Below are 23,466 nucleotides of genomic sequence, written 5' to 3'. Positions count from 1 at the left end.
TCTTCAGGAGCAAAGCTGACCTCATAAAAGGAAATCAAACCAGCAGTAACCGCCACAAATGCAGGAGCCAGAAGGACTTGGTTTTCATGTTGCGACCCCATGAGAGACATCATGTTTGGGGCATTCTTACAAGCGTGAGTTGAGATGATCGCACTGTATTACTACTTAGTGAGTACTGATGTGTGAGGCCCATGCTGAGATATCTGCATGTCTTCACCCATTTGATCCTCACAGCAGCCCTATGTTGCAGGTGCCAGCATTATATCCATTTTATAGATGAGAACAGTGAAGCGAAGAGAGACTAAGTACCTGTTGAAAGTCCCACATTTGGGAAAGCTGGGATTTAAATCCAGTCTGATTCAGGCCTAGACCCTTGGGCCCCACTCAGTGCCTGTCTGCCCCTTTGCTAAGGAGTTTCCATGGAGAATCCTACCTTTGTGCTCAAAGATAGGTTCATTCAGTTAGTCCTCATTCATCCCACAATCATCTCATTGAGTACATGCTATATCTTGGGCACTGAGCTGTGGCTATAATACATCAGTGACTAGACCAGGATTCCATCCCCACAGAACTCAGTCCAATGGGAGAAAGACCATTATTTTGTTTCTTCACTAAGCAAAGAAGCCTGGAAACCACCTAAATATCTATCAACAGAGAGGTGATTCAATAAACTGCAGTACATCCATATAATGAATATTCTCTAGCTGTTAAAAAAAAAAAGGCTGACATAGAAAGATGCATGTAGGGCTGCCTCAGTCAGTTAAGCATCCAATTTCAGCTTAGATCATGATCTCATGGTTCGTGGGTTCGAGCCCTGCATCGGGCTCTGTGCAGACAGCTCAGAGTCTGGAGCCTACTTCTGATTCTGTGTCTCATTCTCTCTCTCTGCCCCTCCATGCCTCAAGCTCTGTCTCTTTCTGTCTCAAAAATAAATGAACATTTAAAAAAAAAGGAAGATGCATGTAATAGGGTTGATTAAAGAAGCAGAACCCCATAGTCTCATTTGCCACAAATGAAGACATTCAATCTCAAGTAGGCAATTCAGAGAAAGTGTTTTCCAATGGCGTTTAAACAAAAATAGAGGAACTCCGGGAAACTACTTGTTCCATCCTGAAACTAACCATGTGGGGAAAGCACATGAAGATGAACCACACAGCATAGAAACCTCTTTTGGGCAGGTGGGGCAGTCTGGGTAGGCCAGAGCCAGGGAGAGGGGATGCCCTTCCAACCCAAGTGTGAGAGAGTCGTGTGTTCTGTTTAATTCCATTTGTAAAGGTTTTAACTGTAAAATATAACAAAAACATGAGCAAGCACGTTAAAAATAAATGTACAGGTAAATGAATTGTGGTAAAGCAAAACCCCACAAAATCATGGAGGTCAAGAAGTAGAACATTGCCAGCACCCCAGAAGTGCCACACATGCCCCCTCCTTCTACAACCTGACTTCTGTAGCTGTCTCTTCTTTGCTCTTTTTCTTTTTTTGTTTTTAATATGCTGAGCATATAATGTGCTGAGCACCAAAGGGTGCATTCCTAAACATGAATGCTTAGCCTTGCCCGTTTGTGGACTTGGTATGAATGCAACTGTAGAGCATGTGTTCATTTGAATCTGGTTTCCTTTCCTCAATATAGTTAATGTTTTTAAGATTCATTCCTGTTGCATGTAGCTGTGGTCACCGTGACTATTTTGGATCTAGTGCGTGTCTCCTGGTGTCCAGATACAGCCATTTCTCTTGGGCAGTACTTCTCAAATTTCTAGTTTCTTAAAAATTACTGAGGACCCAAAAAGGGCATTTTAAAATGTGCATTGAGGGGCACCTGGGTGGTTCAGTAGGATAAGTGTTTGACTCTTGATTTTGGCTCCAGTCGTGATCCCAGGGTCGGGGGTTTGAGCCCTATGTCGGGCTCTGCTCTGAGCATGGAGTCTGCTTAAGATTCTCTCTCTCTCTTCCTCTGCCTCTCTCCCACCCACACTCTCTCTTTCTCTCTCTAAAATAAAAACATGATGGGACGCCTGGGTGGCTCAGTCAGTTAAGCATCTGGCTTCGGCTCAGGTCATGATCTTGTGGTTTGTGGGTTCTAGCCCTGCGTCGGGCTCTGTGCTGACAGCTCAGAGCCTGGAACCTGTTTCGGATTCTGTGTCTCCCTCTCTCTCTCTGACCCTCCCATGTTCATGTGCTCCCTCTCTCAGGAATAAATAAAACATCAAAAAATCTTAAATAAAAAATATTTAAAAATAAATAGAATACAATACAATAAAATAAAATGTGAATTGTATTGGTGGTCTGGAGCCAAATCATAGCAGTGCATGAGAGCCACTGTGTCCATCTCTTCCCAATACTACATTCTGTAATATCACATTGGTAGCTCAACATCAATCATGATGGGAATATTTGTACCACAGGATAGGCAAACCCAATGGATTAATATAAATATATTGATTATTATTGATTGATTTTTTAAAAATTCCATCTGTTATGACATATTGTTCTGTGTAAAGGAGAAAATCTAATCTCACATAGATATGTACTTAGAAGAGAGATAGACTTTGCAATAAATTGTGGATATTCTTTGATACTACAGGAAAACTCTGAGTGGTAGTTTCTTACAGCATAGAATCTGAAACTATTCCGGCAACTCTTTGAGCTCTGTTACATTAAAATCTACTCCCTGATCTTGTGCTTTGACTAGAGACCTTCCAGTTTTTTGTGATTTTATTATATCACGGTGGTCATTTGAATACCTGAGCTGTCCAGATCTTTCAAATGTTGGCCTATTATACAATATCTTAAAAATATGTAATAACTTAAATGTCTCTAGTGAGCTCATCAGAAGAGCATTTAAGCATTAAGCATAAAAGAGCATTTAAGCATTAAGCATAAAACTCACAGTGATGGATACAAATTTTCCAAAATTCTAGTTGTAACTTGAAAGCTCAAAACTTTGTCATCAGCAACAGCTATAGTTTACTGGTTTCCTTGAAGTGTCAGACTTACTTTGTTCTTTCTTTTGTATTTATTTATTTATTTTGAGTGAGAAAGAGAGAGCACAAGCAGGGGAGGGACAGAGAGAGAGGGAGAGAGAGAATCCCAAGACATGGGGCTCGAACTCACAAATCGTGACATCATGACCTGAGCTGAAATCAAAAGTTGGACATTCAACCAACTGAGCCACCCAGGCGCCCCTACTTCGTTCACTTTTAAGAAAACATTTGTCAAGTGTTCCAATTTGAATAATTGTCTACCCATCATGCTTTCAAGTAAAAATGGTATTTAATTTTTAAAAAGACCACCTAATTCTGCTCACAATTTCAGCAATTGCACACAGCTCTCTCTTTCAAGAGAAAAAACTCTTGGGTGCACACATTCTTGGGTGTTCAACAACAGAGTCTGAATCACACCTACATTCTATTTCATCACATGGCATGTTATAAAGATATCTGCTTAAGGACGTTCTTCATCAAGGACATCCTTAAGGGAGACTAGCATTGTTATTGTTATTAGCTACCTTACTGCAAGTGTATGGTGATGAAGAACATGACCACTATCACCACTGATGCCTTGATTCATGCATTGGGCACCAGCTGCCTTACCCACCACTGCTTCTACAGCATGAGTGCCAATGTCAACATTGTGGAAAGGAGCGAATAACATCTTAGTAACATAATAGTTTTGACCTTGCAGGTCTCCTGAAGGAAACTTGAGGATCTCCAGGGATCTTGCTTTGGAAACCTCTGTTCTAAGATCTATAGATACACCTAGCAGTGGAATTGCTAGGTCATAGGGTATATGTGTCTTCAACTTTGCTAGATAGTGCTACACTACTTTCCAAAATGTCAATTTATATTCTCCCATCAGTGTGTTTGAGTGTTTGTTTCCATCACTCCACACCTCTAGAACCTCAACACCCTGAACAGAAACTCTGTACCCATTAAGCAATAACGGCCCATTCCTACTTCATCCAGACCCTGGTAATCCCTGTTCTACTTCTTTTCTCTAAAATCTGCCTGTTCCAGGTACCTCATATTAAGTGAAACCATAGAGGGGGTTTGTTTTTGTTTTTGTTTTTTTGGTTTGTTGGTTTGGTTTGGTTCAGTGTGGTTTGGCCTTGCTTATTTCACTTAGCCTAATGTTTTCAAGGTTCATCTATGTTATGGCTTGTGTCAGAATTTCACGCTGAATGTCCTTTTTCAGAATGAATAATGGTTGAATAATAACATTCTATTATATGTGTAGACCACACATTGTGTATCCGTTCACCTATTTGATGGACATTTGGATTGTTTCCACCTTTTGGCTCTTGTGAATAATGCTGATGTGACCACTGGTGTACAGGTATCTGCTTGAGGTTTTTCCCTTTCAACCTTTTGAAACACCTAGGGGTGGAATTGGCAACACAAAACTGTTTTCCGCAGTGCTCACACCATTTTAATCCACACAGGCCATGCATAGATGTTCTGAATTTCTCTACATCTTTGCCAACCCCTGTTATTATTATTTTTTTTAGTTTTGTGGGTACCATTTATTTATTTATTTATTTACTTACTTACTTATGTATGTATGTGTTTATTTATTTATGTACTTACTTATGTATTTATTTTTAGTTTGTTTATTTAAATTCAAGTTAATTAACATACAGGGTAGTATTAGTTTCAGAAGTAGAACCCAGTGATTCATCACTTATATATGACACCTAGTGTTAATCCCAACAAGTGCCCTCCTTAATCATTAGAAAAATATCTATTCCAGTCCTTTGCCCATTTTTTAGTTGGGTTGTTTATTATGAGAGTGATTTTTTTTTTTTTTTTGCTTTTTTGTGTGTGTGATTGACTTGGAGGAATTCTTTCCATATTTTTTATATTAATTCTTTATCAGATACATGATTTACAAATATTTTCTCATATTCAGTTTGCTGTCTTTTCCCTCTTGATATTGTCTGTTCTTATGTATTTTACACTTTATGCTACTTAAATGGATTATTTTAATTTCATTTTCTGCTTCTTCCTTGCATATTAAAATGTTGATTTTTTTATAAATGATAACTTTATATCCATCAACCTTGTTAACTCTTATTAATTCTACTATTTTTTGGTAGATTCTTTGAGAATCCACGTGTAGGATCATAGCATCTGCAAATAATAATTATTATTTTATTTCCTCCCTTTCAATCCTTTTTGGTTTATTCTTGTCTTTTTGCATTGGCTAGGGCCACTAGAATGATGTGAAGTAAAAATGTTAGGGAACAACTCTTTTCCTGTTTCTGATACCAAGGGAGGAAAGTTCTGTATTTCACCTTTAAGTATGAGTTTGCTATAGGTATTTTTGTGGATGTCATTTATTAGGTTAAAGAAATTTTCTTCTATTCTAAATAGCTGACAGGTTTTTTCCATAAATAAGTGTTTAATTTTTTTCATCTATGAAGATAATCACAGTTTCTTCCATTGAATGTATTAATGTGACAAATTATATTGAGTTTTTAATATGAACAAATTCTCCAAAGTTAAACTGATCCTGCATTTCTAGAATAAACCCAAGTTGGTCATGATATATTATCCTTTGTATATATTGATGGATTTAGTTTGCTAAATATTTTTTTAGAAATATTTGTATCATGGACACATGGGTGGCTCAGTCAGGTTAAGCGTCCAACCCTTGATTTCAGCTCAGGTCACAGTATCCCAGTTCATGAGATGGAGCCCCGCATTGGGTTCTGAGCTGATAGCACAGAGCCTGCTTGGGATTCTCTCTCTGTCCCTCCCTCCCTCACACTTTCTCTCTCTCTGTCTCTGTCTCTCTTCTACTCTCAAAAATAAATAAACATTTAAAAAATATTTACATCCTCAAGTAAGATTCTCACAGCCTGTCATGTTCATTTCCACTCTCCTTATAGAATTTTATTACTAAATAAGCCTCACAGAGTGTACCGGGTTTTTATATTCTCTAAGTCAGTTTATGTAGGACTAAAATCATTTTCCCCTTAATGTTAAGTAAGTTAAGTAAACTAGGAGATTTACAATATTTTTGTTTGTTTTGATTTGGTATCTTTTATTATAAAATGAACCATATTTTCTCTTTTTTGTGGATGTCAGTTAGGTAAATTGTATTTTTCTGGGAATTCACACATTGCACCTAAATTTTCAAACTTTTGGCATATGTTGCTCATAATTTCCTCTTATTATCCTTTTAATATCTCTAGGATCTGTACTGGAGTCCCTTTTTATTCCAAATATTTACTATTTGTGCTCCCCCTTGCCTTATTGATCTCATCAGATGCTTATCAATTTTCTCAGTGTTTTCAAAGAGCCCAAACATGGCAGTATTGATCATCTCTACCATGTAATTATTTTATATTTTAGAAATTTTGCCCCAATGGTATAAAAAATACATAAAGATAAAAAATTTATTGAAAACTATAAAATATTTTCTTAAAGATATTTTTAAGTAATCTCTACATACAACATGGGGCTTGAACCCACAACATTGTGATCAAGAGTCGCCCACTCCACTGACAAGCCAGCCAGGCACCCCTATAAAATACTTTTGATGCTAATCTTTCAACCACTTTAGGAAATTCTTAGCCACCATATGTTCAAATATTGCTTCTGCCTCCTTTCTTTCTCCTTGCTTTCTGGAACACTAACTACATATTTGCTATACCTTCTCACTGAACCTTCAGTGTCTGTTGTTCCCTCCTCTGTGTTTTCTTTTTTCTTTTTTCTTTATTTTATTTTACTTTTTTACAAATAGTTTATTGTCAAGTTGGCTTCCATATAACACCCAGTGCTCATCCCCACAAGTGCCCTCCTCCATGCCCATCTCCCCCCTCCCACCGCACACCCATGAGTCCTCAGTTTGTTCTCAGCATTCAAGAGTCTCTCATGGTTTGCCTCTCTCCCTTTCCCCCACCAGTTCCCCCCTTCTTCTCCCCCACGGTCCTCAGTTAAGTTCCTCCTAATCCTCCTATACGTGCAAACATATGGTATTTGTCCTTCTCTGTCCGACTTATTTCGCTCAGCATAACACCCTCCCTCCTCTGTGTTTTCTATCCTTTTATCTCTCTGTGCCTGATTCTGAATAGTTTCTTCTGACCTGTATTCCAGCTCACACATCATCTCTCAACTGTGCAGTTAAACCACCCACCGGATTTTTAGTTTGATATGTTGCATTTCTCAGTTCTAAAATTTCTGTTCGAGGGCAGCCTCCTACACTGTTGGTGGGAATGTAAACTGATACAGCCCCTCTGGAAAACAGTGTGGAGGTTCCTCAGGAAACTAACAATAGAACTCTCCTATGACCCAGCAATAGCACTGCTAGGAATTTACCCAAGGGATACAGAAATGCTGAGCCATAGGAGCACGTGTACCCCAATGTTCACAGCAGCACTCTCCACAATAGCCAAAACGTGGAAAGAGCCTAAGTGTCCATCAACGGACGAATGGCTCAAGAAGATGTGGTTTATCTATACCATGGAATACTACATGGCAATGAGAAACAGTGAAATCTGGCCATGTGTAGCAATGTGGATAGAACGTGAGGGTGTTATGCTGAGCGAAATAAGTCAGGCGGAGAAGGACAAATATCACATGTTTGCACGTATAGGAGGATTAGGAGGAACTTAACTGAGGACCATGGGGGAGAAAAAGGGGGGAAATAGTGGGGGTGAGGGAGGGAGGCAAACCATGAGAGACTCTTGAATGCTGAGAACAAACTGAGGACTAATGGGTGTGGGGGGGGTGGGGGTGATGGGCATGGAGGAGGGCACTTGTGGGGATGAGCACTGGGTGTTATATGGAAACCAATTTGACAATAAACTATTTGTTAAAAATAAAAAAATAAAAAAAAGAAACTTCTCCCAACTTCCCTTCCAGAATTCAACTAGGACTTACTTGTTGGAAATGCTTACTCAGTGCCTTCTTTCTCCATGAGCCAAATGCTTGGCATTAATCCTCATTATGCTTGTTTCACTTCTCTCCATAAATCCCCCTTATCTTCTCTAACATTCTGTAGCATTTTAACTTGAGACCACTGGCTTTCTTCAAACTTCTTTCTCTTCCAGCTTTACACTGATGGCAGAGGAGGGCACTTGTGGGGATGAGCACTGGGTGTTATATGGAAACCAATTTGACAATAAACTATTTGTAAAAAATAAAATAAAATAAAATAAAATAAAATAAAATTTCTGTTCGATTCATATATATGTCACATTTTATAGTTCCAATTTTTAAAATTTTTCTACCTTTTGAATTTTTAAATTAGCACTTTTTGCCTTCCAAATTTTCAAATCTGTAGATTTATTGATTATGTTTTAAATTTATAGATTATATTTATAGACTACATATAGATTTACCTGTTATATTTATATAGATTATATTTATAAATATATTTATACAGATTTTATCTCCTTGGACATAGTAAGCAGAACTATTTTACGGTGTGTGACTTTTTTTTAAATTTTATTTGATTTTTAAAAATTTTTAAAGTTTATTTATTTTGTGAGGGAGAGAGAGAGAAAGGAGTGTGAGTAGGGGAGGGGCAGAGAGAGAGGGAGAGAGGGAATCCAAAGCAGGCTCTGTGTTGTCAGTGAAGAGCCTGATGGGGGGCTCGAATATATGAACTGTGAAATAATGACCTGAGCTGAAGATGGGCACTTAACCAACTGAGCCACCCAGACACCCTGACTGACACTTAGCTTAAACTGTTGTTGCTGTGTCTTCTTTTTGCAAACTCATCTCTTCTCATGTACCTAGTACCTGAAAAATTATTTGCAAAAATAATGTAGGTCTAGGATGACTCATCCTCCTGCAGAGATGATTCCCATTTGCTTTTCCAGTCTTCTGTGGACATTAGAGATTGGGGAAGTTTAAGGGCAAACATTTTGGTCATTGCATGATCCCAATACTGTGTGCTCAGCACGATGTTAGAGGAACTACAGCATACTCTGCAAGCTCACAGGAGAAGGATCCAACTCTGCTTGGCTTTCCAGAGAAGGTGCCACCTAAGGAGAAACCTGTGAAATAGATAATGGATTTGACTTCTCCCCTCCTCGTCCAGCATGGCCTAGAAACCCTTCTTAAAAGACAGCCAATCTGCTTTGGGTTATTTCAAAGACAATGGAATGGTGGTGGGTGGTAGATTTGGACCTCAGACACATTTGGCATCAACATGAAGATTGCCCAAGTCAACCTGGGTTTCCTAATCTATAAATTAGGAGGAAATATCATGCGCATTATGAGATTAGGAGAATTCAGTGATATGTCACCTATAAAGCACCTCATAAGATGCTTGTCACATATAAGGGATAAATAAATAGTCAATCCCTTCCGTTTGTGCCTAAACCAAGTTTATATTGGTGACAAAATCCATTCCTTTCCCTACGTTAGAGAAGCATAATTTGGAAAATTGGGAAATTGAGGGCTTTTTCTTATGACTAGAAATGCTTTGAAACTGAACCCCAGGCACTGACTTATCTGATTCAACTTTGTGCAGCAATTTGCAAGACAGCCAGCTGCAGTGCTGGAGCAGAGATGTTCTAGCTGGGGAACACAAGAAGCCATGGCAACCATGGGAACGAGGGCCGATCTGCTGGCTTGGACATCCTTTTCTTTCTTAGACAAGATGGAAAGATATTGGAGGCAACAGACCAGTGATATTGCAGCCTTCCTCGGCCCCTCAGCTGATTCTCATAGAGGTTCATTTGAGTTAAGGAACTTTCCTTTTAAAATACAGGCATGCTATGCCAACTTAGTCACACCCTACTGATTGTCAAGCCAATCTTTTTTGTTGTTGTTGTCTTTGGGAAGGGTGGTTACGATCCAACTATTTCCCTCCCAGTTGAGATCTGCTGAGAAAAAGGGAATGGGACAGGCATTTTGGTAGCATCCACTGACACATAAAATGTTCCCAGTCAATACTTCTCCTTCTTGGACCTATCATAGAACTACACAGGCAAAAGGGGGTATGTGCAGACACATTCAGTACAGATTTATTTGTGAAAAACTGGAAAGAGACCAAACGTTGGGAATTTCCACCTGTCTGGAACGGCCAAGAACTTTTATATAATATAGCCACACCAGGGAATATTATTATGCAGCAGCTAAAAACAGTAAGGTGAATTTGTGTTGTTTACTATGATTGATTTCTATGGTATATCATTGCTTGAAAAACACTCAAGTGTCACAAGATTTACAAAATAATATCTTTTATGTACTAATATATGACAAAACCATCCCACAAAATAATGCTTCATGTTTTCCATGAGTACATATCTGGGTATATAAAAGCATAAAAAGAGGCTTTAAAGAGTTGGAAGACACTCCCCCAATCAAAAAAGGTGACAGTGGATACATCCAGATAAAATGAGACAGATTTAATGGAAGGTGGTCGAAAAGGACTTTAGCTTTCTCTCCTGTATTTGAAGGTTTTATTTAAAAAGATAATATCTTTGTCTATCACTTACATAATTTAAAATTAAATTTTTAAAGGTAGAATGGAAATGTTATGATTGAGGGCGTGGTAAGATACAATATTGTCCAAAAAAATTATCTGCTGCCCATCTCTGGGAAAGATGATGCTCCTCTGTGCTGTCAGTGTCAGACTCCTTCTGGCCAATGAAAGAGGAATGGAAGCTTGAGGAGTCAGTGTACAATTTGCTGTGTTCTTTTCTCCGCTGCCACGAGACTGGAGACATTTCAGAGAGAGGCTGCCCCGTCAGCCTGGATCCTGGAGTAGACAGATGTGGAGCAGAGCCCCAGCTGGACCCGTGAAGGCTGTGTAATGTATAATGTGAGCAAGAAATAGACCTTTGCTATCATAAGCCACTAAGACTCTGGGGACCATTGGTCATTGTGGCAGAACCTAACCTAGACTAGCCTAGGGAAGCCCAGGGATAACAGAGAGCAGGAGAGTGCAGGCAGAGAGGGAGACAAGGTTTGGGGTCAGAAAGGCATGGAGGTCCTGGGTGGGGGTGAGAAGGACTCCAAGGAGAATACTGAAAGGGAAGTAGTGCGAAGAGCAGCAGATGTTAATTTTGTCCATTTTTTAACTTTGCCTTAGGACCTTGTCCTCAATTACCTCCTGACAATTGAGATGCGACATGCTGCCCTTTCTCAGATGGCCCTTGCCCTGGGCTAACTGGCAGATCTTTTCAAGGACATCCTGTCAGTTTACTGAGAAAATACCTGCAGAGCATCTGGATTTAATGGTATACATAGGTGTCCACCTCCCCTGAGCTGGTACTAGCTGGGCACCTCAGCTGGAAAAGCCTACAGTGACCAATTCCAAAACCATTCGGACTTCAAGAAAGCTACAGTTGAAAAATCAAAGGAAACCAGGAGGCAAAAACACCTACCTTCTTCAACCTGACTCAGATCAAACAGGAGCTGACACCTTGGTGGATGGCAAATGACTCAAATAAAGTCATGTGGCTCAGTCATGCCTTTTAATTCTGAATGAGGGGAAAGGAAAGAGCTAACGGGCCATGGGTCACGGCAGAAAGGGGATGTTGTCAGTTGGATCAGGGTTACAATGCACAGCACCTAGCCAGCCACGTGGCCTTGAACCTTACCAGAAAGAGACAGGAAGCAAAGTGTTATTAATGGCTCCGAGCCTCAGTGTTCTCATCTGTAAAATGGGCTTAAGAATATCTGCTTTTGGGGCTCCTGGGTGGCTCAGTTGGCTCATTTGGCTAAGCATCTGACTCTTGGTTTTGGCTCAGGTCATGAAATCATGATTCATGGGTTTGAGCCCCATGTTGTCAGCATGGAGCCTGCTTGGGATTCTCTCTCTCCCTCTCTCTCTGCCCCTCCTCAGCTCACTCACTGAAAAACTAAAATAAAATATAACTTAAAAAAAAAAAAAAAGAATATCAGCCTTGTAGAATTCATGTGAGAAACACATGAGTGTGTTGGGGGGACCACAGCTGGTGTATTAAGCTAAGAATATGCAGATTATGACCTGCTGAGTGAGACGGTATGAGCCTCCCCCAGGGGGGTTGACAGGCAGCTCCCTCAGCTTCCTAGCTCTGGGGATGTGGAAACCTGGGTTGTTGTTTTTTTATTGAAGGCGCAGTTTCAACATGCTCACACAAAGGTAATAAAGTCTCGAGATTTATTGCTTACAGATCCCAGAAATGGGGTTGGGGTGTACAATGAGGCAAGGGAAGGGCAGTCCTCCGTCTCAGGGCTCGAGTGAGCAGGAGAGAGAGAAGGGTAGTAAGCACCTGTTACTGATAAGGTGGCTGGGGCAGAGGTCATTAACCTCCTATGGACTCAACCCTAAGTGGTTATTTTAAAAGGTACCCCAGGAAAAGTAAAGTGGGAACTTACAGCAGGAATCCTAAGCTCCAGGTTCTTATCTGAATGTCCAGCAGGACTGTTGTGCTGGGAAATGCCTGGGCAGCAACTCGAAGCTGCTGTTTTCTTATCACAGTGAAGTGGAAATTCAAACCCAGAGGTTCTTCCATCCCCTGAAATGTAACTGGCTCATCTCCACTCACACACTCTGTGCCACCCCACAGTAGGAGAGCTAACCACCCAACTCTCCAGATGATCAGCTCAGTCCCTTTACTTACATCCAGAGGCAGAGTAAAACAATGAAGGCCACAATCCAGGAGAGGAGAATACCCAGACTCAGCTCAGAGATCTATTCTAGAAGGGACCATGCTTCTCAGATCCCAGGGCTCTCCAACAGCTGAGGGGCCAACCAGACAAGGTGCTTTCAGTGAGTGGTTCTTATTTCTCCAACAAAGACACCTGCTGGTCTTCTGCTGTGAATGGATTGAGAAGCCACCAGATGGGGTTCTTCTCTGACCCATGTTTCAGCATGAGCATTCAACTGAAAGTCAGTTAAGGGCATGCACGGGGGCTTCTGTGCAGTAGGTTGGGATCCTGGCTTATACAAGCTGTTAGCCAACCTGAAGACCAGGTAGAGCCAGCCTGGGAACCTGGGCCATCCCTTTCATTGGAATGTTCATTCCTCAGGGACAGATGGTCAACTTGCTGAGTGGTCCATGACATCTTTGCCACTGCCAAGTACTCTGATTCAGAGTTCATTTAGCTTCTGTAATAGAGTTAGCCTTGATGTCCACCCAGTAGAGCAAGTGTTGATGACTACCATAGAAGAGTGAGTGTTGATGTGAGGAAAATACTCTCTCCCTCCTCATGCTCAGTCCAAGCACTGGGCAGAGTGTTTCACTCCAAGGCCAGTATGGGACTTAGGCCTGGCGAGTCAGAGCATTCCATTTCCTTAGTTGTGGCAACTGGACACACCATTCAAAAGGCCTACAGAGTCAATGAGTTACAATGTGGTTTCTTCTGGGATGGCTGAGAATGAGGCAAGTCTATAAGAATGGACTTGACTCTAGAGAATGTAGATGTGGAGCTGCTCAGGGCCACCATATGCAGAGGTGAAGGTGAAGTAAATTCAGAGGAGCATGGAATGGAGGAAAGAAGAGAAGGCAGCTGTTGGCATCACCTGAGTTCCTGGATCAAACCGTACCTGTTTTATCCTTAGAAGTCATAGCTACATCAACCAACACATTCTTTCTCTGATTTAGGCCAGTTTTAGTCAGTGCTGTGTCTTTAAACAGAAATATTTTTGCTAATACATCTTCAGCCCTTTGGCTCCTTTGACTCTAGAAGCTCCAAAACTCCCTAGCCAGGTGGTTCTTGGCTGTCTTCATCAGCCACTAAGTGCCAACCATGATGGAAAGCCTATCCATTCTGTACTAACTCTTCCAGCCCGGACAGTCAAAACTCTGAGCTCAGAGGCAGAGGAACAGCAGGGAAAAATGCTGCTGTGTACCCAGAGGGGAGAGTGACAACCATTTCTCCACTTCCACCCAGCAGTCTAGAACATCAGAGCCCCATCCTCTGAGCTAGGCTGAAAAAAGCCCATGGGATTGCACATGATGCCCCTGTTTCATTCCAAGGCTACCCAAGTGCTACCCACAGCCTACCTCAGCCTGAATTCTCCCTCAAGGAAGCCACAAGTAACCCTCACATGATCATTCACTCTCTCAAATGGCCACTGCAGGTCATCAGCTCAAATTTTCCCAACCATGAACATGAACAGAGCCCTCCAAACCTGTCTCTCCTACTGTTCTCCCTTCATATATCAGAAACCTGCATTCTGTAGTTCTAGAACCTGAAGCAAGAAAGACATGACAACCTCGATACTCTCCCCTGCCCCACTCAGCATCACCTACATCACAACAAAGAGTTCCATCGGGGAACCAGATGGTGGTGGAATGCACACTCCCGTAGCTCTAACAGGAAGGAAAAATGATCACAACTCGTTGAGAAAATGGAGGATGGCATTTAGAATCCTCACGGAGCAGGGGAATTGCAAGTAGCCCATATCAAGGGTGCTAAGCACTCCGTGGAAGCCGTCGTCCATGTGGTGCCACGTCACCGGGACCCCCAGGTCCTCCAAGCGCTTCTTGAGCAACAGCGAATTGTCCCGGAGAAGGTCATACTCACAGCTCACAATGCAAGCCTCAGGAAGCCGGGACATGACTTCATCTTCTGCGAGCAGGGGTGAGTTCATCAAATCCAGAACGATATTTGTCTCCAGATAGGCAGCCTCATTTACTGGCTCAGGGGTCATTGCCTGGTAGCTTCTCTTCTTAAACCTTTCCGGGATGTTTTCTGCACCCAACCACTTTCTGTACTTTTCCCAGATTTCAGCAGGCAAATGGGCACCTTTCATGACGGTGCTTTTCCAGGAGGGGTTGATGTCCAGGTAAAGATGCCAACAGTAGAAGGCAAAATTCCGACTGAGCAGTGGGATATTCCTGTTCTGCTGATAGGAAGGAGATTGAAAATCCAGAGCTTGGAAATTGGCGTAGATCAGGATCTGAGCACGGATCTTGGGGAGATCTGGACAGCCCAAAAGTTTTTGACAAACTACTATGGCCATTCCTCCTCCCACACTGTCACCACAGACCACAACTCGATCTGGATCCACCCCATACACATTCAGAGACTTCAAGAAGTGGATGGTGGCTGAGATACAGTCTCTCATCCCCACTGGGAATTTATGCTGGGGCGGGCTGCGGTATCTAAGAAAAGAATCAAGGAACACAGTTTACACTCATCACCTTAGCAGAGCCTCTGTGTCTAGCATCCCTTAGACCAAATTTCATCCATTAGCTTCTCTTTCTGAAGCCCGAAAAAATGAACTTAATGGTATGAGGCTTACACAAGGTGATAGGCATGAAGGAAGCCAACAGTGCCTGGCACACAGGCTCTGTGAGTAGTGGCTGCTGTTCCTTCTGTCTCAATGCCCTTTTGGGGGACAGCCTGTGACCGCAAAAGCCCTGTCATCCACGTATGGGTTAAGGACTTAGCAATCACCAACACGAACCCCATCTGGGGGTCCTTCCCTGGTTCACAACTGTCCCCTTTTCTTATGATTCTTATATGAACAACTCCAGATTTGCCTGGGTTTCCTTTCTAATTAATGCCGACATGTTCGCAGGTTTTGTGGGAGGCTCTTGCAGACATAAATACCACCAGGGGCCAGCAGTAAACGTGTGGGTCTCCTCCAGGCCACCCATGTCCTGGAGGACATGGACCATTGCTGCTCTGCAGATGCGCCATGCAAATACTGCCACGGAGGTACAGCAGCGTGGCATGCTAGACCTCCCGATTTTTCAAGAGATTCCAGAAACCTGGGTGTTGTGAGAAATACTGCCACTTTAAATCCTGGTCTCAAATTTTAAAAAAGAAAGAAAGAAAGAAAAATATCCTGTGGGATCAATGAACTTTTGCCAATCATTCCCATCTTGATGCCTCCTCTTTTAAGCTACCCTGAGTTCATGCCAGGACAGCAATGTTTCTACTCTAAAACTTCATCTACCTTGTATTCATCAAATAATTTCCTTGCAGAGATTTGCTGGCATATTATACTGACCAGAGTTGTAAGGCATATCATGGCTGACACTTGGATCAAGACTTCTGGTCCACTACACATATGGTTTGGGAGCTGGAAATTGTGAAGTGAGTGACTTCTCTGGGTTCCTCTCTATCATCCAGGATCAATTTCTGTATCTTTCACTCTAACTCAACCACCTGTGCCACAAGGAAGCTGGAAATGTATTCCCACTAATACACTGGCAATTAACATTGCTCTATGGAATGTGCACTTATTAAATATTTTTAAGAGCAGGATCGGGGGAGGGGCAGAGAGAGAGGGAAACACAGAATCCGAAACAGGCTCCAGGCTCTGAGCTGCCAGCACAGAGCCCGATGCGGGGCTCAAACCCACTAATTGTGAGATCATGACTTGAGCTGAAGTTGGACGTTTAACTGACTGAGCCACCCAGGTGCCCTTGGAACATGCATTTAAACAAAACTGCAAGAAAGATTAATCGGGAGGAACCATCCTGCCCCCGTGGAACAAGGCGGCAGGTGTCAGGGGCGTGGGGATGGGGCCACACGACCACAGTGACCGCCTCTCTTATGCTTCCACTTTGCGTGAGGTGGAGGCCCAGGGAGGAGGTGGAGGCCCAGGTCTCTCCTGCCCCGTGTCCACCAAGCCCTCATCGAGATTCCAGACTGGGAGCTGGGCGCTCCAAGATCAGTTAGAAAAGACAGTGTCTTTTTAATTTATCTCGCTTCCTTCGGCAGATCTCACCGGGGTGGACCTCCCCCTAGGGAGCCCTCGGGAACGCTGTGGCAATGTGTCAGGTTGTCTGGTCACCGTGCAGGGCACCGCGGCATTTCGCGGAAGGAGGTGCTGAGTGTCTGGAATATGCTACTGTGCCATTCAACAGGGCTCATGTTGGCCAAGCCCTGCACTTGATCTACCCAGCAAAGACACACAGCTTCTGGATATAACCATGCACAGAACACCCGAGGGCCACCCACAGGAAGGAGTGCTGTTCTCTGCCTCTCCCTGTCCCTCCTCTTTCCTCTCCTCACCGCTGCTCACAGCCCACCCCCGGCTCCAGTGCCCCAGAGCCCTTGCACCCCCTGCCTGCTCCAGGTCCCGCCTCTCCAACCCCCTTATCCAGCACCACCCCGTCTTCCCTTTACTCACCCAACTGATAGGACCACGGAGCCACTCTTCTTGGACAGATGGCAGCATATGACATGATGGGTTTCTAGAAAATAAAAGGTATTTAACATTCACTAGGAAGATTAGTGGCTTCCTGTGCCAGCCATCATCATGAGCTGCCCCTTCTCTGACAACCACCACGGACAGAGAGCTGGGGTTGATCCTAACAAGGTTTTGCAAATTGTCTTTCCAGCTGTGGAACAGTCCTTCCTCCCCACTTTCTAGAATTTCCCCTCTGATATCCTGTCTGAAGAACTTCCTCTAAGATTCTCCTAACTCTCATCGATTCTGCAACTCATTCAAAATATCTGAGATGCTGTTTGGCCACAGAGCCTGAGCCGAAGTAGTCTGGGGCAAGTGCCTTTGCCTCCCTGAGGCTTGACTGCCTCATCTGTAAAATGGGCACAATAATAAAAACAGGGCTGTTAGGGAGGGGAGGTTGATGAGATAATGCACATAAAGGGCTTCCATGGTGCCTGCCATGTAAATATTAATTATTAATAATATTTATTAATATCTACTGACGTTACTGCCATTCATTATGCAGGCCAAACCCAAACCATCAAATCCCTTATTCTCAAAGGCTACTGCAGAATGCCTCTGACATTCTACAGTTTAGAAGGCAGGGCCAAAACCAAATAAAAGGAGTTTTTCCCTCAAATTCATGGGGCACCAGTGTGTGGGGGTGGGAGTTAAGATAATAAAATGGTCGATTTTGAGCGTTTTCTGTCATTAATTTTCCTCAAATTTTTGGTTCTCCTGTCTGTACCAGAATTTGTCTCAGACAATAGCTGGTATGAAACATAGGGACATATTTTTAGCTATTTCCACTTTTTAAAAAATCCTTATTTCCAACTAAACAGAGGTGGTAGTTGTAGAACACTCTGAATGTATTAAACACCACTGAATCATACACTTTAGAGTGGTAAATTTTGGGGCACCTGGGTGGCTAGGTCAGTTAAGCGTCCAACTTCACCTCAGGTCATGATCTTATGGTTTGTGAATTCAAGCCCTGCATGGGGTGAGCTCATCAAGCCCCACTTCGAACCCTGTGCTTAGGATTCCCTCTCTCTCTCCTTTCTCTGCCCCTCTCTCACTTGGGACCTCTTTCTATTAAAAAAATTTTTTTAATTAAAAAAAAAGTAATTGAGGCGCTTGGGTGGCTCAGTCGGTTAAGCATCCAACTTCTGCTCAGGTCATGATCTCGCAGTTTGTGAGTTCAAGCCCCATATCAGGCTCTGTGCTGACAGCTCAAAGCCTGGAGCCTGCTTCAAGTTCTGTTTCTCCCTCTCTCTGCCCCTCCCTCACCCACACTCTGTCTTTCTCTCAAAAATAAACATTAATAAAAAATAAAGTGGTGAATTTTATGTTGCATGAATTTCATGTATATATACATATTCATAGATACACACATATACACATATGTATATATGCATATATATACATATATATATATGCATATATAGGTCTCCTTAGTTCCAGAAAGAGATTAGCACATTCCATATCTTTGCCCCCTGAATGATCTGGGACCCGCTCACTGTCCAGGTGTGCCCTGGTCCTACGGCAGCTTGTGGGCTGGGGTGCTGCCCCTTACTGGAAGGTGAGTGCCCACCCAGTTCTCTCTGGGGCTGTCAGGCTATAGGTGGGGTCTGAGGGAAGGGCTCTTACTCAGGGTCCCTATGACCCCCCCGCCGCCGTGGTAGAACACGATGCCAGGCCTGGGGACGCAGGACGGCACTTTGGGCTGGTACAGCTTCACAGGGATTGTCCCGTAGTAGAGGTCTGTGACTACGACATCTGGGTCCTCCTTCAATGGCCACAGATCATGCATGAAACGGACAAACTGGGGCATAGAACAGATTCTCATTTTCTCAAAAATCATCCCCTGTTGGTGAGAGAGGAGGAAATGAGGCCGGGAGGATTTCAGTCTGTGCTGCGCTCGAGTCCAGCCGCGCCCACGCGCCCACATGCACCTGTGACACTAGTAGGTTCACCCCGCCTTGGCCCACACTGCCCCTCTCATCCTCTCTCCCCAGGCGACTGACACACAGCCCCACAGACCGGGCTTCTGGCCACCCCATAAGTGTCCGTCTCACCCAGAACACCCCCAACCGTGGCCTGGATGTGACCGTCCCTCCCGGGGGGAAGACACTCCTGGACCAGCCCAGCCAACGTGGCCATCCCAAGCATTAGCTGCTAGTTTCAAGACGTGATAACTACACCACGGTTACGTTTTTTAAAAGGTGAGGGGGTTCCAGTCTTCTGGAGATAATGACGGAAACTTTGTGGATAAAATAATACGATGTCTGAGGTCCTTCCTAAGAAATGAGAAGGGGTAAAAGGTGGGGACCTGGGGAAACAAGACTGGGAACGGTCAGTAGTCAGTACTGAGTGGGGGCGGGTATTGGGGGCATCTTCATAGTCTTCTGTCTCCTTTGGTGTATGTCTGAAAGTTTGCATTGTAACAAAATAAATCGTATACAAAGTGATATAAATATATATAAATAAAATACATTTATATAAATAAAAAATACAAAACAAATTTATATAAGTAAAAGTAAACATGTGGTCTCTCCCCCGAGCAATCTCTTTCTAGTGGTTCTTAACCCTTTCTGCACCAATACCATTTCGGCTTTCGGTGATGCCTGTGGACCTCATCACAGAATGTTTTTGACACATAAAACAAAATATGCGGGATTACAAAGGAAGGCTTTTTTTTTTCCAATCATAGTTATCAAAATAATAAAGTACATGTGTGATGTAATAATGCATGTGCTTCCTTATGAGCACACTCAACAGCGAGAGCAGCTGGCTTCACACCATCGTAACCTCGAAGAAATGAGGCATCCACACCGTTTGTCACCATATCTGCAGTGGCTATACTACGCCCTGAAAACATGTGGGATTCCTCTTGGTGACAAAATCCCAGGTTCTGCTGTCACCACTGTGCTTTGTCTCCTTCATTCCTCATGGAAGAGAACCCTGCATTTCCTTTAGAGGTGAGTGAAAATGGAGCAGTTTTTAGCCCACCCACATTCACGGATCCTTTGTCTTCTGTCACCCTTGGGGATTCAGAGAACCCCAGATGAAGAAACCCCGTCCCACTTTGCCTGAAGCACTCTCCACTCTGTAAATCGATTGGTTTGTAGTGGTTTTGCTTGTTTCTTCTCTCTGTCTCCCCACAACCACCGCTGTGAGACTATAAGCTCCCTGAAGGCAGACTCTATCTGGGACTTTATCTCTCCTGCCCATCACCGATCCCAGAGCCAGAACTGATGGATGACACATAGTAGTTACATGACATATCTTTGTAAAAAACAAAAACAACAACAAAAAAAACCCCAAGTCAACAAATAGTAATAAGCCTAATATGTATTGAGGGTTTCCTTTATACCAAGAATTGTAACCTGAACTTGGGACCGCTTAACCCAGTATAGCCCACGACATGTCGTGAGGTCTGGACTACCAGTTCCCCCTCTTTGGCTGATGAGGAAACTGAGTCGCCATATTTGGGAGCCCAGACTACAGACTGTGAGAGTCAAGGCCAGGAAAACCAGAGGACAAATCATCAGACCTTGTAAAAGCTGGATGTAGGAAGCCTTCAGCCAGTGGGTTCTTCTCCAGGAAGGGGTCTTCATGAGAATAGGTGCTTGCAATTCACTTTCATCAGGTAAGAGATTTGAGAAAGCCTTGCAGGGAAGTTAAGATGGTGGAGCTGTAGGAAGGCCCTAGGCTTGCCCCATCCCTTGAGCACAGCTAGATAATGTCAAATCATCCTGAACATCCAGGAAAATTGATCTGAGGACTCACAGAAAAAGAGGCTCCATCGTGGAAGGTAGTAGGTGCAGAGATGTGATTTGGGAGAGAAAAGAACTGCAGGTGCTGCGGAGTGGAGGGAGCCCTGATCATGGAGAGGGGAGACAAAGACTGAGAGAGAGAGAGAGAGAGAGCACAGGGCCCAGGAGACTACACAAGAAAAATGCTTGCCTAAAACCATTGTCAGGGAAGACAAGACGGGCTGATCATCACAAGTCGTTACAAGCAGCAGAGCCCAAGAAGGCAAAGAAGTCGGAGGCATCACCTGGTGGGCTCAGTGGTGCTTCAGGGAAGGGGGGTTCGAGGCCCAGGAGCGGACAGTGGGGTCTGGGGATCCCCTGAGTCACACTGGGAGAGAGAGTTCCTCTGCTTGGAGCGCATTTGGGAGAGGTGGCGGGGCCTCTCAGGGGACGAAAAGGCCCCAGGAGCCCATGTACTACTCTGCTCACGAGCAGAGGAACAGAGACAGAGGGCAGCAAACCTTGGCGTCTACTTTTCGCTGCGCTTTACCTTAAACTCCGAGCCCTGCGCCGTCATGCGACTGTCCTTCTGGGACAAACAGGCACCTGCCACAGCACAGTGAGACCCCACCCCGGAGGAGCAGCGTGGCTCCGTGCCACACTGGGTCTCTAAATTTGGAATTTTGAAACCCAGCCATGTGCCTGAGAGTACTGTGCCACCTGGCAGCAGAAAGCCCAGACACAGACAGAGGGAGGCAGGGGAATCTGAGGACACCTGGGACACACAAGGGAGATCATTCACTCTTCTGCGAGGGCTTCCTGAACAGCACCAGGGGAGAACTCCTTGCTCCAGGCAGAGAGCCGGCTGATGCCACTTCCCACCCCTGACCACACAGCTGGACTTCAGTGGGCAGCACAGCGCCACCCAGTGGAAGCTGGAGCCGCTTACATCCAGCCCAGCCCCCCTGCACCTTACAGGTGCTTCTGAACTAGGGCAAGGCTCCCTGAGAGCTAGCGCAGCAGGCCCCTCCCCCAGAAGCCCAGCACACACACCAGGTCTACTGATCATAGAGTGCAGCTCTAGGGGAGATAGAATCTAGCTTCCTTTAACAAGCAGACTAAAACACACCTAGTTAAAGCTCACCCCACTTCAGACAAGGTCCAAACACCACACTGCGGGCAAGGAGAAGCTCTGCAGAGGATTGACCGGAGGGAAGGAGCGGCCAAAACACAGCAGCAGAGTGCACACAGCACATACGAGAGACACTTCCTGAAGCACCAGGCATGAACAGTATATGAGGTCTTAATACAGCCACTGCTCTTGAGGCACCTGGCTGGCTCCATCACTTAAGCATCTGACTCTTGATTTCAGCTCAGGTCATGATCTCAAGCTTCGTGGGATCGAGCTCTATGTCAGGCTCTATGCTGACAGCACAGAACCTGCTTGGGATTCTCCCTTTCTCTTCCTCTCCCTCTCTCTCCCGCTCGTTCTCTCTCTCTCTCTCTCTTTCAAAATAAATAAATGAACATTACAGCCATAACTCTCAGGAGCAGGAAACAGAACGGGCTTTCCTAACACAGAGAAGACAGAGACCTAAACAAAATCCTCCCAAAAGAAAGAACAAAAAGAGGTCACGGCCAAGGATCTCATCGAAACAGATATGAGAAATATGCCTGGACCAGAATTTAGAACAACAATCATGAGGACACTAGCTGGGCTTGAGAAAACCAGAGAAGTCACCAGGCGGTCCCTTCCGCTATGTAAGAGACTTAAACTTGTTTTCTGTATTCAATTTGTCAGCCCTCTGGAAAGGCACAACCAATCCCCATTGGCAACTTTGACACAGTTCTCACCATGATCCATTTGTATCTATTTTATTAAACTCACACACAAGTAACAACGAGCAGAATCTGATTATATGACATAAATAGTTTTCCGTCTCTCAAAAGTAACAAGTATATATATACAGACACACAGTGTGTGTGTATCTAAAGTCACATCCTGTAGTTTTGCTCACTTGTACTAATTTACTAATAGGTGTGTGTGTCTCTACTTTTTTGCTGGCTGGTTCTAGCTAGGTAGGTGGTAATGGGGGCTCAAAATTCGGAGTATTCATTCCTGTCTTCACAGCTTCATGATGTGGAGACAGTAAGACAGGAGGCAGGACTGGTGGAACTGGAGCAGACCTTTCTTTCCTAATAACTGAGGAAGTAAACCTTTTTTCATTTTCTGGCTCTAAGTCTGGTCCATCTTGAGCAACACTAGGAAGAGATTGAGAACCTCTTAGCTAATAGGTTACCTAATAAGGATCATTCAGATATGAAGATAAAATGCAGCCAGCCTCTACTGCTGCACTAATGCAATCAGAATCTTCTGGTGTGTTTTCCCAACCCCTCCTTAAGCCCTCAGGTGGAGGGGGAAAATAAAACACACAACTCACCCATGTCACCAATAGCAGGAAAAGGCAATGTAGGATCCGCAGTTTCACCGGGTGGCCAATGGCTGCAGGGATGTCCGCAGTGAAGAAATGGCTACAGATTACCCACAGGCCAACCCCCAGGAAGGCACAGGTCGCCGCAAGAAGGACCGGGAGCAGAACTGCCATAATGCTGGTTTTCAACACAGAAGAGGCCA

At 43.9% G+C, this 23,466-nt stretch overlaps 1 protein-coding gene and 1 long non-coding RNA gene across 2 annotated transcripts; one reads left to right on the top strand and one right to left on the bottom strand.

The window, feature by feature from the left end:
• The first annotated feature begins 2 nt into the window (after nt 1-2).
• Nucleotides 3-9,752, top strand: LOC120229835. Its single transcript, XR_005527850.1, has 2 exons — nt 3-134; nt 9,484-9,752. It is a non-coding gene; the product is annotated as an uncharacterized LOC120229835 (long non-coding RNA).
• Nucleotides 9,753-14,211: 4,459 nt separating this feature from the next.
• Nucleotides 14,212-23,437, bottom strand: AADACL3 (arylacetamide deacetylase like 3). The gene is made up of 4 exons (XM_039229099.1): nt 23,273-23,437; nt 18,724-18,940; nt 17,038-17,101; nt 14,212-15,055 (listed from the first exon to the last, which is right to left on the bottom strand). The coding sequence occupies exons 1-4, from the start codon at nt 23,435-23,437 to the stop codon at nt 14,281-14,283; spliced, it is 1,221 nt and encodes a 406-aa protein (XP_039085030.1). The 3' UTR covers nt 14,212-14,280.
• Between the last annotated feature and the right edge of the window lie 29 nt (nt 23,438-23,466).

This window comes from Hyaena hyaena, unplaced genomic scaffold (assembly GCF_003009895.1).
Source record: "Hyaena hyaena isolate Hyena2069 unplaced genomic scaffold, ASM300989v1 scaffold_35, whole genome shotgun sequence".
Lineage (NCBI taxonomy): Eukaryota > Metazoa > Chordata > Mammalia > Carnivora > Hyaenidae > Hyaena > Hyaena hyaena.
Note: the sequence above shows the minus strand (reverse complement) of the source record. Positions and strands in the feature narration are given on the sequence as shown.

What these genes read in the sequence shown, in the direction of transcription:
- AADACL3 (XM_039229099.1), bottom strand. Translation starts at nt 23,437, where the DNA reads ATGGCAGTTCTGCTCCCGGTCCTTCTTGCGGCGACCTGTGCCTTCCTG. An exon ending in TCCTGCTATTGGTGACATGG is followed by an intron (nt 18,941 to 23,272) that starts GTGAGTTGTGTG and finishes TCTCACCAACAG; the next exon opens with GGGATGATTTTTGAGAAAAT. An exon ending in GGGGGTCATAGGGACCCTGA is followed by an intron (nt 17,102 to 18,723) that starts GTAAGAGCCCTT and finishes TTTATTTTCTAG; the next exon opens with AAACCCATCATGTCATATGC.